The 14,745-nt window shown below is 41.6% G+C and overlaps 1 protein-coding gene across 2 annotated transcripts in view; it reads left to right on the top strand.

Annotated features, from left to right (window-relative positions):
* ASS1 (argininosuccinate synthase 1) overlaps window positions 1–14,643 on the top strand; it is a 155,364-nt gene extending 140,721 nt beyond the window's left edge. For both annotated transcript variants that reach the window (XM_073600484.1, XM_073600483.1), the window contains 3 exons: window positions 2,828–2,984; window positions 9,266–9,331; window positions 12,530–14,643. In XM_073600484.1, coding sequence (XP_073456585.1) covers window positions 2,828–2,984; window positions 9,266–9,331; window positions 12,530–12,581 — 275 coding nt within the window. In that variant the 3' untranslated portion in view covers window positions 12,582–14,643. The remainder of the gene's footprint in view (window positions 1–2,827; window positions 2,985–9,265; window positions 9,332–12,529) is intronic.
* The last annotated feature ends 102 nt before the right edge of the window (window positions 14,644–14,745 follow it).

The raw sequence follows: 14,745 nt of genomic DNA, 5'->3' as shown, positions 1-14,745 counted from the left end.
ATGTCAGTGGGACTCGGAAGTGTGAGACCTCTTAAAACATTCATTCATATGAAAATTTCTGTTGTGACAGCACCGCCTTGCTATCCAAAGATCTGTTTAAAGTCAGATTTTAGCTGTTGTATATTTTTTATGCAGTGGCTCTGCCTTTCTCTCTGCTTATTCCCGCTGGCTACATACAGGTACTACAAATCATTCATTGCTGATAATGATACCATAACTATCTGTACTGAAAATCACACTCGTAATATTATGTCTTGCTTCTATCTTTTTTTTTTTTTTTTGTAATCACTAAAAGTAAACCCCTAAAAACACAGTTGAAATGTACTGTATATACTAAACATCATTAAAACGTTTCAAGGTTCCAGAGCCAATTATCCTAAAGACATTGCTAACTTTTTTGGGACCTTCTGTGCCTCCTTGTATAATCTGCATTCTGAAGACCCCCCCAGCATTGCCCAATCAAGACTGGACAAGATCCAAGAATACATCTCCACCTTCAGTATGCCTAGTTTAGCCCCCCCGTCATTCAATTGGCCTTAGAAGCCCACATTACACAGGACGAGATCCAAGACACCATTCGGCAAAGTCCCCTGGCCCTGATCATGAGGGCCAGCGGACTTTGCCGAATGGTGTCTTGGATCTCGTCTTGTGATCATCAGGGCCAGGGAACTTTGCCGAATGGTGTCTTGGATCTCGTCTTGTGATCATCAGGGCCAGGGAACTTTGACGAATGGTGTCTTGGATCTCGTCTTGTGATCATCAGGGCCATGGAACTTTGACAAATGGTGTCTTGGATCTCGTCTTGTGATCATCAGGGCCAGGGAACTTTGACAAATGGTGTCTTGGATCTCGTCTTGTGATCATCAGGGTCAGGGGATTTTGCCAAATGGTGTCTTGGATCTTGTCTTGTGTAATGGGGGCTTCTAAGGCCAATTGAATGGTGGGGGCTAAAGTAGGCATACCAGAGGTGAAGATGTATTCTTGGATCTTGTCCGGTCAGCTCACTATAATACCAAACATCAACTGTTTTATCTGCCAAATTTTCAAAGTCCTGGACCTCCTTACAGATTGCACTGCCTTTTAAGGAATACAGCCTGGTCCAGGACTTGTGATTGGAAAATGAAGTAGCCACCACACGCAAATGAGGTCATCCCTGTGCTCTTCCCTTATCCAATCAGGTTCATTGGTTCAGACTAAAGCTGATTATACACTGAGTGAATTTTAGCCAATTCCTGATGAACTGAATAAAATTCACTTAGTGGGTGGCCCTGTCTGCCCCCACCCACCATCCTACCATCCTACCATCCTACCATCCTTTTAATGAAAAATTAAAGGAGGAGGGTGGAAATACAATAGCTCAGCAGGGGGATTCATCCATCTGCACTATATAGTGTGAATGAAGGAATCAAATATTTTTCTATCAGTGTATGGTCAGTTTAAGACTAGATATACGTTTGCCAATTCTCTGTCAGGCAATCCATGGTGGATCACTTTTCAGTGTGTGGCTAAGCAGCCACAGTCAGGCATTCAGAAGGCAATCCTGCCGTCTCCAGAATACCTCTTTTTTGTTTTTTGCTGACCGGCAAGTTTCAATGGGACCAATTTGCTGCAACCGTGAGTCAAGCAGCCTTATTGACTTGAATGGATGTCAACTCAACACGCCAAGTTAAATTTTCCATGGCTGCAACCCAAATCATTGCACTGTAAACAGACCCCTCTGGCTGTATTGTGAACAGAGTAGGTGGGTAAAATCATGGCTCAACTGCCTATTTTTATTGCTCCCTTTCTGTTTGAAAGAAGCCAAACAGCCTTATACAAAGCAATGGAGTCCTTACTGGCTCAGACTGGTGACCCTTCCTCTCTCAGTCCTGCTTTACTTAAAATGTTACTAAACTCACAAAAGTAAAATCAGTCTGTATATGCAGTAAAGCATGTTTGTGATATTCACTATGGAACCTAGGGGTTAATCCTTTGCATTGTGTAAAAATTCTGTTTGATCCTGTCTTCTCTGGTCCTCCCCTTCTTCCACTGTCCCCAGTCTATCTGCTGATAGTACAGAGCCTTGGAGGCACTCTGCACATGCCCAGTTTGCTGTGTATTACTAGAGAGTTTGTTTTGTTTTTTTGGGAGGGTGCAGCACAGGGCCGATCAGCACTGTTCAGACAGAGGGTCAGGGTCATGCAGCCTCATAGGATAGTCAGAGAAGAATGAAAACTCCTCCTACAAGCTTTAACCAGTGCTTGGCCAGACACTGATAGAAGTCACCAGACTGCTATATACTGCTGATGAGAAAAGATATTTAGCAGTTTTTATTTACTAAAATAATTGCATTTCCATGTTCTGTGTACTGTAGCCAATCAGTTGCTGTCCCTGTTTAGGTTTTCTGACAACCATGGGTGCCTCTTTACAGTGGATGGAGGAATCAAGTGATATCTCTTGTTCAACCCACGGGGCTAAACGAGAGAAATCAGAATCAGGGACTTGTATTTACTGTATCAAAAATGAATGTTATCTGTTTTAAATGAGCTACTTACTGTATTACATGGTGTTTATTTACACCTTCTCTAAGATTGGCTTTAAATGATAAAATCTTGCTAATTTTAGTCATTAGCCACAAACTTCTCCCAGATCCCCCGATTTTACATAAGTCTGCCTTGAAGAAGACCCTAGAGAAGGCCTTTCCCTCCCAGTGTGGAGGTATGCTGTACCTATTCTGCTAAGACATGACAATTCAAAATGTTTACTGACAAGAAATGTGACTTTTCGGATGTGTAAATAATCAATGGGATTTCTTCATATAGCTCATGATATGTTTTTGTACTTGCAGGGTTCTGGTACAGCCCCGAGTGTGAGTTTGTTCGCTCGTGCATCGCCAAATCGCAGGAACTGGTGCAGGGGAAAGTGCATTTGTCTGTCCTGAAGGGACAAGTTTATGTACTGGGCAGAGAGTCGCCACAATCGCTGTATAATGAGGAGCTGGTGAGGTAAGTGATGAACTTTCAACAGTTTCCCAGCATGCAATTGGTGTAGCAAGCTGAATTATATGCTAGCTTCCTAAATTTGACGTTTTAGGTATGGCAATTTTTTTTATATAGTTACATTGGTCCAGCTTGGACCAATGTAAGTAAGTATGTGCCATACCTTTGGGATCCTTGTGGAAGCTGAAAATCTCTGTGGTAGGCACCATCACTACACTGATCGGCACTAGTTTCCGTGTCCCATGCCAAGCAGCTACCATGCTGCTTATTGAATGCAGGAGGTTGCCCGCTTGGCACGGGTGCCATTCAAAGAAGACTTTACGGTTTCTCAATTAATGCAAAGTTTTCTCTAACTTGGACAAGGTGGACACTGTGACATCACCACCCCACCTCTACACCTCATCCAATCAGAGAATGCTTTGTATTCTGTGAGATAATGCAAAGTGTTCTCCGAATGACGCCTGTGCCAAGCGAGTGACCTCCTATGTTTACAACCTAGCAGGGCAGCCACTCTGTACAGGACCCAGAAGCCAGTGGAGTAGCGGTGTCTACTACAGTGATTTACAACTTCCAAGGGGATAACACAGGTATGACACATACATACATACTTGCACTGGTCCAGGCTGGACCAATGTAACACTATACAAATTTCCATACCTACACTTCAGCTTTGAAGTGTATCTGTAGCAAGCTAATGGATACAGTATGTTAAAATATATATGTCAGCTTTTTTCTTAGTTTTGGATAGAGTAGGGAAGGTGTGAAGGTTTACCCTTTCTGTCCTAGAGATGCAACAGTATGTAAGAAGAAATCTCTTCAAAGGGAGGAGAAATCCCCTCTCAGACAGTTGTCACTGAAACAGATGAGCCAGTCGAATTGAATTACTTCTTTTCTATTCATGTTCCGATTACAACCATGAAATTTTGGATCTCCATAATTTTCTGTCCTGATGACGATGGTCGCCAGGACTCATGCAGAAGGTGAATTTCCTCAGCAGGGAAACTTAAATTAAAAAAAAAGACAGGGGTTCTAACCATGCCCTGCACTATCCAAACCTGAAAGAAAAAGCTGCAGTCAATACCCGCTGCAGTCAATACAAAGTCACGTGTTTATGTCACAACTTCTTTAACCCAGCTGCAGAAGAGTAGAGCAGAGTGTAACCATCCAAAGACATCTCATGACTTGAGTTTGTGAGACATAAAAGAAGCCTGGAGGTGACTCAACCAGTGTCCAGCCAAAATAAAGTATTTGTTCTGGCCTTTGGGTGTGGTTTTGGTTATACCAGAACCTTATAGAAGCTTACCATGTTTTGGTCATACATTTTATTTAGAAATGCATTTTTAAATTATCTCAGACTTACCATTTTATTTCATTAATATTGTTCGAAAGTACATAAAAAATGTCATTTGCTTTTAACATTTGATTATGGTATGAATGGAGTTTCCCAAACAAAAACCACATACATTTTTAGTAATGTGTGAAAAAAATGTCAATCTTGCTCCTTTGAATTTTCTTAACACTGCAGTCATTTGACTTCACTAACCATTAGCACGTCAAACGAACAGTCTGAAATAGAACACTTTGGAACAAAATTCTAGTAGGGTATGGCCAGCTTAAGAGTTGCACGATTTGTGGCCTCAATAACTGATCCTAACACATCCACAGCCATCTTGACTGTCCTCCATACATCACGTCTGCCCATCACCTCAGTGGTTTTAAGTCCAGTCCCAGCCAAAACATTTGATATAGACCAAGTAGGAAAGCGTTCCGATTTCTGCCAAGTTATTTTTTACTGCTGCCCATGGACCTTGCCTTACTTTCTGTCCCTGTCAAACCAGGAAAAGAAATGAGTTGAGACACAAGGCAGAGGATTCAAAACCCGACCCAACTTCTGACCCTTTCCCGCTCTACTAGAAACATATGTTTTTCAGTTCCTCTTAAAAGGATGTCCATCACTTACTGTTTCTATGACACCATATAACCATGACAGGAAATGAGTAAATTCCCCCAGTGTCCCCTTAGATAGGCTAGGAGAACAGCCAGCCCCTCAGCAATTTGCTATGGAAAAAAGTCTAACTTAAAATATTGGGAGCCATAGCAGATGCAGTAGCTCAGATGCCATAATTTTGGCTTTACACATAATGATCCTTGAGTTGCATCCCTCCTAAATACTATCAATGTGATTGCCAAACTGACCATATGCTAGTAGAATTTAGTTCAAAAATGTTTGTAAGCAGAATATTCGCTCAGTTTTCGAATGGTTATTTGGGTCAAATTGGCAATCACTTTTGACCATAGTGATGAGGGAATTCAAAGGAGCAGAGTGGAACATTTTTCTGGAATGAATTAAATTGTAACTCTGAATGTGGTTTATTTTCTGGAAAAATTGTACATATTGCAATAGGCATGTTCTAGGCACAAAAGAACCCTGTTTAATTCATCTGGAAGTCCATTTAAGTAGCAGGTCTTGGAGAAATTTTAAGGTCCTTTGAATGGAATTAGTTGAATCCATTATGGCAAAATCGAATGCTCCGATGAATGATTTTTAGTCTTCCCGTACAAATGTTTGAATTAAATTCTACTGGTGTATGGCCAGCTTAGGGTTAATGTTAGGCAATGAGACTTGGGTTAGGTTAGAGGAGATGTTAGGGCTGATGTTAGGGTGTTAAAGGGTAACTGTATTTTTAGGGTACTGCTGATTCCGACCAAACTGCCAAGTGGCATAATGCTCACAATCATGTATTGTCAAAGGTTGTGGGATTTCTTCAAGCTGCAGGCTCATTAGATGACCTCATGGTTTATGTAATGACATCATCACTCTTTACACAATGCCATCACCAGGCATGTACTTTTTGGGACACAAGCTGCTTTACTTCTTTGCAACCAGCGTTATTTATATCAAAGATAGAGGAAAGGAAGAGGGATCTTATACTGTCTCCCACATTACCACCTACCTTGGATGCCCCCCCTTCTTCCATCCACCTCCTCCCATCCGTTTCCAAATCAGCAGCTTCTCAAACCACCTCCACCCCCCTCATTATGTCACTCTCTCTCTTTCTCTCACTCTCTCTCGGGGAGATTCAATGAATAAAGTCAAAAGAAGAAAAAAAAAAATCCTAAAGTGAGCACGATCAAGAAAGAGCTGGCTTTTATACTCACCGTGCCGCCAACCATTTGCCTTTCTTCTTTTTGACTTTTGCATTTCTGCTTTGAAAGCTTTTGAATGACAGCCTAACGGGAATCAGGGGGAGCAAGCAAGCTGCTGCAACTAACACAGGGTGGAAATGCCTTAGCACAGTGGGTATAAAGTAACGTAATTATAGAGCAGGTCACAGTCACTTCAATGAGCAAAAATAAAAGGCACCGGTTTCTTCTCTGTCTCTCTTTCCTTCATACTTTAGTTTCACGTCAAGGGAGGTAAAATCATTCTACAGTCATTTTTTTTTTTCCTTCTCCTTCCACAATTTAAGGCTGGTGGTAATTTATATTGGGAGGGGTAGCCGCTGCTGGCAGCACAAGGCACCAGTTTTGTTTTACAATCCCCGTATTTCAGCCTAGCGGTAATAGTTAGTTCGGTATTAAGAACACGCAGGGAGCAAGCGAGGACGGATCCGGGGAAAGAGAACATGGAAGTCGGGAGTAGATCCAGAAAAGACAGTAAAAAGTGTATCTGACGTCCCTACAAAGTGGAGACAGGGTGGTCCGGGTCTGTTTCTAACATAAGGCAAGGTACTGACTGAAGCTGACTTTACATCTGTAGAATATTGTAAAAAAAATTGTCATTTTCAGAACACTCCTTGGAGTTAAAGGGGACAATTTGACTATTAATTTAGACTAGAGCAAGCAAAAAAAAATTTGAAAGATATAGCTGGAAAATTGTCAAATCTTAATGGGAATGAACAAATTTCTAATTGTTTTATTCGCTTTTAGCCCGAGAAAATTTGTAACTAGTCTTATGCGCATGCATTTATCAAAGTTAATACAGAACAAGCTTGTTCTACAAAAATCAAGATATTGACATGGTGCTTGAACAAAAAGTCGTTCAAAATTAGTTGAGCCTGTGAAGGCACCACTGAATGGTGGGATGAGGAATTTTTTACTTTCTCGTAGGAACAAAATTCTACAAGTATAAAGCTGGCCATACATTATACAATGTCCTTGTACAATTTTCCTTTAGATTTACCAAAACCGTATTATATGAGGTCAAACCTAAACACTTTCAATTTGAATCCAATCAGGCAGGCCCTTGTACTACATAGATAAAGGTAACTCTAAAGAAAATTGTATAATGTATGGCCAGCTTAAGACCAGCACTGGTCTCAGGTGAAAACATGCTTGGCATGCATAGCGGCTAACAAAACCTGAGGAAAGCTATAGACAAAATGGTAGGAATGAACTAAACATTAAAAAGTCACGCTGCCAAGAATTGTAAGATTCAGTAGTAAAGAGTCCGCTATATAAAATTTTTCAAATTTTATATAGAACGGAGAATGGTTAAAACCTGACCTGTCCTTTTGCTGTTTGTTCCCATTGGGGAGATTTCCCTTTACTTCCTTACACAACAGGAAGTAAGGAACTTTGGCCAAGATGGGGGGGGGGAATCCCCCCCCCACCCCAATTAACCATTAAGAAATCTGTCACCAGAACAGGTGGATTATTTCCCCTCACTTATTCTGGTGAACGTTTTAAAATGTTTGATTTTCTCTGTCCTGTTCACAATGGTTACCAGCACAAATGGGGGAGATGAATCTAAAAACCAGACATAGATTGGTCCACCCAGATCAATCTGAGTTTATTTCAAATAGATCAACAGCCATTAACTACTAACACAGGGAACAGAGCTATATTGTCACTTGATGCGGCTAAAGCTTAGAATGGGTTGGGTCTCCAGCGTTTTGGGTTTGGGCCTCGTTATATTCAGTGGATACAACTTCTCTACACAGCCCCAAGGGCCCGGGATCAGGTAAATGGGCATATATCCGACCCCTCCCCATTACAGGAACAAGGCAGTTATGTCCCCTGTTGCCTGCTGCTTTAGAGCCTTTAGCAGCTGCCATTTGCAAATCCCTGGAAACGACTAGATTTCTAAGACCCAGGGGGAAGATAAAATAGCATTATTTGTCGATGACACATAATTATTTTTGGGTGACACTTTGTCATCTTTGACTGCAGCCGAAGTGTCCTTAATTACAAAATATGGCTCCTTTTCAGGCTTCAGTATTAATTGGGACAGGTCGGTACTTTTGCCACTTGACCCTATACCCACAGAGATATCGTCCCAGGCATATCAAATTGCAGTAGTCACATCTTTTAAGTACTTGGGAGTTGTAATTACACCTCAAGTCCATGACTATGTTGACAGAATCTTGATCCCTCTACTTACTAGATTCAGACACACAGGTAAAACCTGGAGTAAATTACCCCTAACGGTAATAGGCAGAGTGAACCTGGTGAAAATGGTGTGGATGCCACAGTTATTCTACATCCTTCACAATTGCCCTGTGTGGTTGATACTATTGATCATTGGTGGCCCGTCCATTAGGGGCACTAATCCATGTGCCCGGCCCCTAATCTACATGCAGGGTGCCGGACGCATGAATTCCAATGTTTTTTTTTTTTTTATTAGAAGCAGGTGATTAGTGCCAGAGGCTCTAATTGGCTTTAAAAAAAGGGTGGGCTTAGGGCACAGAGCACTGAGACACAGAGGAGGAGGAGGAGGAGACGCAGGAAGGAGCCAAAGCTGCCCATGACCTAGATGGGGTAAGTGCAGGGCTGAGCGACCACGCTCGCGGTGGGGGTGTCGGTGTAAGTGTGGGGCCAACCAATGAAGGGGGGGGGTAGGGCTTTGGGTGATGGCAGGATGTCTTGTTTGTGGCCCCCTCCCCAAAATATACAGCACCAGCTGCCTCTGCTATTGATTACCTTTTCCAGGATCTTATATGGAAATATAGATGTCCCAGAATTGGACTTTCTATATTACAGTCACCTAAAGATGTTGGCGGCCTAGCGATGCCCAATGCTAGATTGTATTTCATTACCTCCCTACTACAGCTTTGGTATGGCTCGAACGAAGTGAAAATAAAAGACGGAGTGTCATTTTATCTCAATTTACTGTATCTCCATTGGTGCAGCTATTAGTAGCTCACCATTTCTATGCAATAGGTTTTGGCACAGAGAAAGTAATTTGTAAGTGTTGTCAAAGTATGGATACGTTTCCCATATGATATTATGTATTATATAAAATGGCATTATATTCAATTATATATTTCTATTCTTTTGCCATGCAGCATGGACAAGCAAGGAGATTATGAACCACGTGATGCATCTGGATTCATCAAGATCCATGCTGTGAGGTATGGTATTCTCCTTATCGTTCTATTTTGATGCCTGCAGCAGTATGGTACGCAGGGTTTTCAGCCCTAAGAGCAAGCATAGATGTTACCTTAAATCTGACCATACACATAAAAACCAGACTGTACTATCATCTTTAGATCCACCACAACTATTTAGTGCAAGGGCTCACCTGCTGGGTACAAATTGATTGTTTAGCTAGACTCTCATGTTGTGTGGTTTTGGTAAATCTAGAGGAGATTGTACAGTCAGATTGTAATTGTGTATGGCCAAGTTAACATTGAACATGTTTTTCCCTCCACACTGGCCATAGATGGAATAATTCATCCGGTTCAACAAAGACTGGCTGAATTTTGATCCATCTATTGCCTTTCCTGCTTGATATGATGATCACATTCTCTCAAATGGGACTGTTGGAAAACTTTCATTTGATCAGTGCCTTCAGCCAATCCACTGCAGCGCTGTCTTCTGAAGGAGGAGTAGTCCACGCTTATAGAATGCAATAGCACAGCGGGGAGGATTCCTCTATCCACCTCGCTTGTGTGGATGGGGGAATCAGCTCGCTTTTTTTCAATCAGCCTACCAGCTGATCGATAAAAATATCACTGTAAGGCTACCCTTGTATTACTATTTGACCTACTACCTAAAAATAACCCCTAACACCGAACCTAGCCTCAAATGCTGATAAATTAACCCTTAAAGTGATAGTAAAAAAAGTTTTTTTTCTCTGTAAAAATAACAAACATGTTATACTTGCCTCCTCTGTGCAGTGGATTTGCACAGAGCAGCCCGGATCCTTCTATTCTCAGGTCCCTCTTCTGTGCTCCTGCCCCCACACCAAGCAGCCATGGTAGAGACACTTGTGGACATCGCTGGACAGAGATAGGGCTCAAGTTAACACCCAAACCTAAAGTGTGAAATATCTATATCTAATATATTGAAATGATAGTTACTTTATCACATTGATACTTTGGCACTAATTCGTACCAGTTTTGGTTAACCACTTCCGGACCACCACTAGGGGCACGCGCACCACGGGGGGCGCGCGTGTGCACCCGCAGCGTGTGCCCAGAGCGGATGTGAGTGCCCGGCGATCGATCGTGACAGAGCGAGAACCGGGATCTGTGCATGTAAACACACAGATCCTGGTTCTCTCAGAGGAGAGGAGACAGATCGTGTGTTCATACTAAGTATGAACACCGATCTCTCTCTCCTCCCCTAGTCAGTCCCATCCCCCTACAGTTAGAACACACCTAGGGAACACAGTTAACCCCTAATGTTAACCCCTTCGCTGCCAGTGACATTTATACAGTAATCAGTGCATTTTTATAGCGATCGCTGTATGATTGTCAGTGGTCCCAAAAATGTGTCAAAAGTGTCCAATTTGTCCGCCGCAATATCGCAGTCCCGATAAAAATCCCAGATCACCGCCATTAATAGTTAAAAAAAAAAAAAAAAATTATAATAAAAATGCCATACATCTATTCCCTATTTTGTAGACGCTATAACTCTTGCGCAAACCAATCAATATGCACTTATTGCGATTTTTTTTTTTTACCAAAAATATGTAGAATAGATATCGGCCTAAACTGAGGAAAAAATGTGGTTTTTTTTTTTTGGTTTTTTTAAATGTGGGATATTTATTATAGCAAAAAGTAAAAGATATTGTGTTTTTTTTTCAAAATTGTTGCTCTTCTTTTGTTTATAGCGCAAAAAAAAAACAAAAACGTAGAGGTGATCAAATACCACCAAAAGAAAGCTCTATTTGTAGGGAAAAAAAGGACGTCAATTTTGTTTGGGTACAGCGTCGCAATTTTCAGTTAAAACAACGCAGTGCTGTATTGCAAAAAATGGCCTGGTCATTGAGCAGCCAAATCTTCCATGGCTGAAGTGGTTCAGAAAGCTGCCAATTTGTTGCAGCATCAAAATTAGGTCACCTTAAATTCTCTGGCCCCCGTATAAAGGCTGATATTATATTTCTGAGTGTTAGTGTGAATAAAGCTCATCTAATTCTATAGACCATTTTGTTCTATAGATAATCCAACAGCTATGTGGTTTCTATGGCATATTGTGCCTGGTTTCTTCACAGCTTAAAGTAAACCTCTATTGCCTGTGGAAAACATAAACTAGGACTAAGATTGTGTATGAGGCACTACCAGGCACTTTGGGCCAGCCATACATGGTTCGAATCTCGGGCGGTTCAACAGGAACTGGCCGAGATTCGAACCGTAGATGGGCAGGCTAAATGTACAACCAGTCTGCCGGATTCGCTTCTGATTATCGCAGTGGCTACTATAGCCACTAGCGATAAAAACTGTGTTCTGGTGGGGACAGCTTCCCCCGTTTTCTGGTTTTTGGCAGCTAGTAAGCCAAAACTTTCTTGAAGCGCTCCTGACACCAATACCTCTTCTGTGGCGAAAAATATTCCCCCCCACCACTGGCCTCTATGGTACTGAAGGGTACATTAGTGATGTAAGGGTTTTCAGGAGAAACCACAGCAGCCACAGACACGTATTCCACACACCCAAAAATGTGGGACAGTAACAGCTCCAGGTACTTTTCAGTGGAGCAAAGTTTTGGTTTACGAGCGGCCAGATAGGTAAGTATAAAGATTCTATTTCTGCTGAACTCTGTTGACCCCCCCTCCTTACCCCGACAGGGTTGCTTTAAGCTCAGTTGCAATTATGACCCAATTTCTTGGGGCTCTGGCACACCAAGCTCTTCGTAAAGTCTCACCATCCCTAGCAATCCCTGGGCACCTTTAGCTCAGAATCTGCCACATTAAGAGTTAAACATGCCAACATTGTGGATTTTTTAATCGCTTTAGCTGTGATGCACAGGAGATGACAGTGTTGTGTACCTGTTCTTTCAATGCTTCCTCTAACAATACCTTACAAGCCTCCCCGGCATTAACATAAAAGGCTTTTTTTCTGCTTTAATTGGCTTTATTCAAAGCTTTTTGATTCATCCGTGGTCTGCAGTCATCCTCTTGTCTTCCGAGGCATTTATGAAGGAAGGAAAGAGGGGAAAGCAGCATAATACATGCATCACATTAATAAGCCCTTCCTTGACTTATTAACACGTAAAATTGACCTTGTGACTCCTCTTCTCTCTTTGACATTGATTTGCATGAATAAGGGTGACCTTTGCTAATTTTTTTTTCCTCCACCTCCCCTTTTCTTTCTGTCTTCGGTTTACAGGTTAAAAGAATATCACCGCTTACAGAAGAAGGTCACAGCGCCGACAAAATGAAAACAGAGTGAGAAAAAAAAACACACACACACAAAGCGGAGATGGAACAACTCCATTCTGTAGCGTTTTAATCCGCCATCCTGCCTCTACGCTTTCCTTAGCTCATTGATTAGTTTGTGTGATCGTTACAGATCTTTTGTGTGCTAAATCACAGGTTAGCCAACTCTGATGGAATGGCAATTACAGGAATTGGTAGAGTTTAATGGGTTAAACTTGCTGTTAATACGTAGATATTAAAGGAAATCATTCAAGTAGAGCAAATAAAAAATGAATGAATTTTATCATTGCTTGTGATCTTGTTTTATTGCATTTCTTTTCAAACAATAATCTGAATTATTACTACAAAAATCATTTTGATGGGCCTTTTATATTTTTACTTGCTGTTTCATATTTTCATTGCATTTTATATATACTTCTATATAAATGCTCCCTCTAGTGGCCATCTCTATACACAGGAATTAGAAAAATTTCTAATAAGAGAAATATGGGGCTGTCATTCCTAGTTTTCTGGCTGTTGCTAGCTTAAAGTAGACCTATCAGTAACTTTGCAAGACTGCACTAATCAATTCCTGACACACTACAGAAGCAGTTGTACCCTTTATAAGGTCAGTCCTTGAGCTCCAGCCAAGTGAATTTGCCCAATCTAATATGATGTCATCAAACTGCTGCAGATAGAAGGAAGCATTTCCTTAGTCTCTTCTCCCTGGTGATAAGACAGTACATTATTACATCACAAGGCTCTGATCTATGTTAAATATATGCAAATACAGCCAAAAACTGCACAGGCACCAGTATTCACATGATCAAGTCATCTCTGAATCAGCATCTCAGTCCAGTAAGTAGATGCTGAATTGGAAGATGCCTTAACAAAGACGGCTCCATCCTTCTGCAGACAAAGGCAGGTGGAAGCATTGTCGGGGTGTGTACTGTGACCTCACTTTGCTTAGCCTGAAATGTAAAAACAAATTCAGCCACCACCTCTAGGGACTGGTAAACTGCAATATATTCCTTATTTGTTCTAAGGTTTAGTTATCGTTTTAATAGAAAATGGTACTGAGACATTAGGAGGCCACCATTACTGACCTCCTCTCCTGACAATGCTGAGTAATTGGCTATCATGCGGATCCAATAATTGTGATACTTTGTGCTACACTGGCTCAGAACAAACATGCAGATATGGCGTCTTGCCTTTCTAATCTGCAGATTCATTCCATGTTAAGGACTCAAAAGAGATGGCCAGACAAGTGGGAATTTCAGTGGTAGGCCAGCACTAGAAGCTCCCATATACAGGTTTCCCCTTAATGTAGAACTAAAGTCTGTGCTCCTACTTCCGCTCCAGTAAGCAGTTCCCTCTATCACTGCTGAAATCTCCTCCTGGTCCTCTTCTGGGTTCTAAATAAGAAAAAGGGAGCACCAGGTATCTGGAGTGATGCCACACTTGATATCAGTCGTTTATTGAGAGTCAAGAATGAACAATCAAGATCTCCATTACCCCTCCTCATCTCCATTACCCCTCCTCATTACCCCTCCTCATCTCCATTACTCCTTCTCATCTCCATTACCCCTCCTCATCTCCATTACCACTCCTCTTAACTCCTCCTTATCTTCATAAACCTTCCTCCTCATCTCCATAACTTTTCCTCATCTCCATAACCCTACTTTGACATCTCCATAACTCCTCCTCTTCATCCCCATAACCCCTCCTCATCTTAATGCCTCCTTATCTTCATAATTCTTCCTCCTCATCTCCATTACCACTCCTCTTAACTCCTCCTTATCTTCATAAACCTTCCTCCTCATCTCCATAACTTTTCCTCATCTCCATAACCCTACTTTGACATCTCCATAACTCCTCCTCTTCATCCCCATAACCCCTCCTCATCTTAATGCCTCCTTATCTTCATAATTCTTCCTCCTCATCACCATAACCCCTCCTTCTTCTTGCCTTAATCCCACCTTTACATCTCCATAATCCCTTCTAATTTCCTTAACTACTACTGATCTCCATAACCCCTTCTTCACAACTTAATAACCCCTCTTCCAAAAAAAAAAAAAAAAACAATGAAGCCAACGTGTTTTGGGGGAACTGGCACCCCCTTCTTCAGGGCTATTGGAACGACTTTCTGCCTCTGTACTGTTCCAGCCATTGTCTGCCAGTACATGG

This window comes from Aquarana catesbeiana, linkage group LG09 (assembly GCF_042186555.1).
Source record: "Aquarana catesbeiana isolate 2022-GZ linkage group LG09, ASM4218655v1, whole genome shotgun sequence".
Classification (NCBI taxonomy): domain Eukaryota; kingdom Metazoa; phylum Chordata; class Amphibia; order Anura; family Ranidae; genus Aquarana; species Aquarana catesbeiana.
The sequence above is the reverse complement of the archived record's forward strand: the minus strand, read 5'-3'. Positions and strand labels throughout refer to the sequence as shown.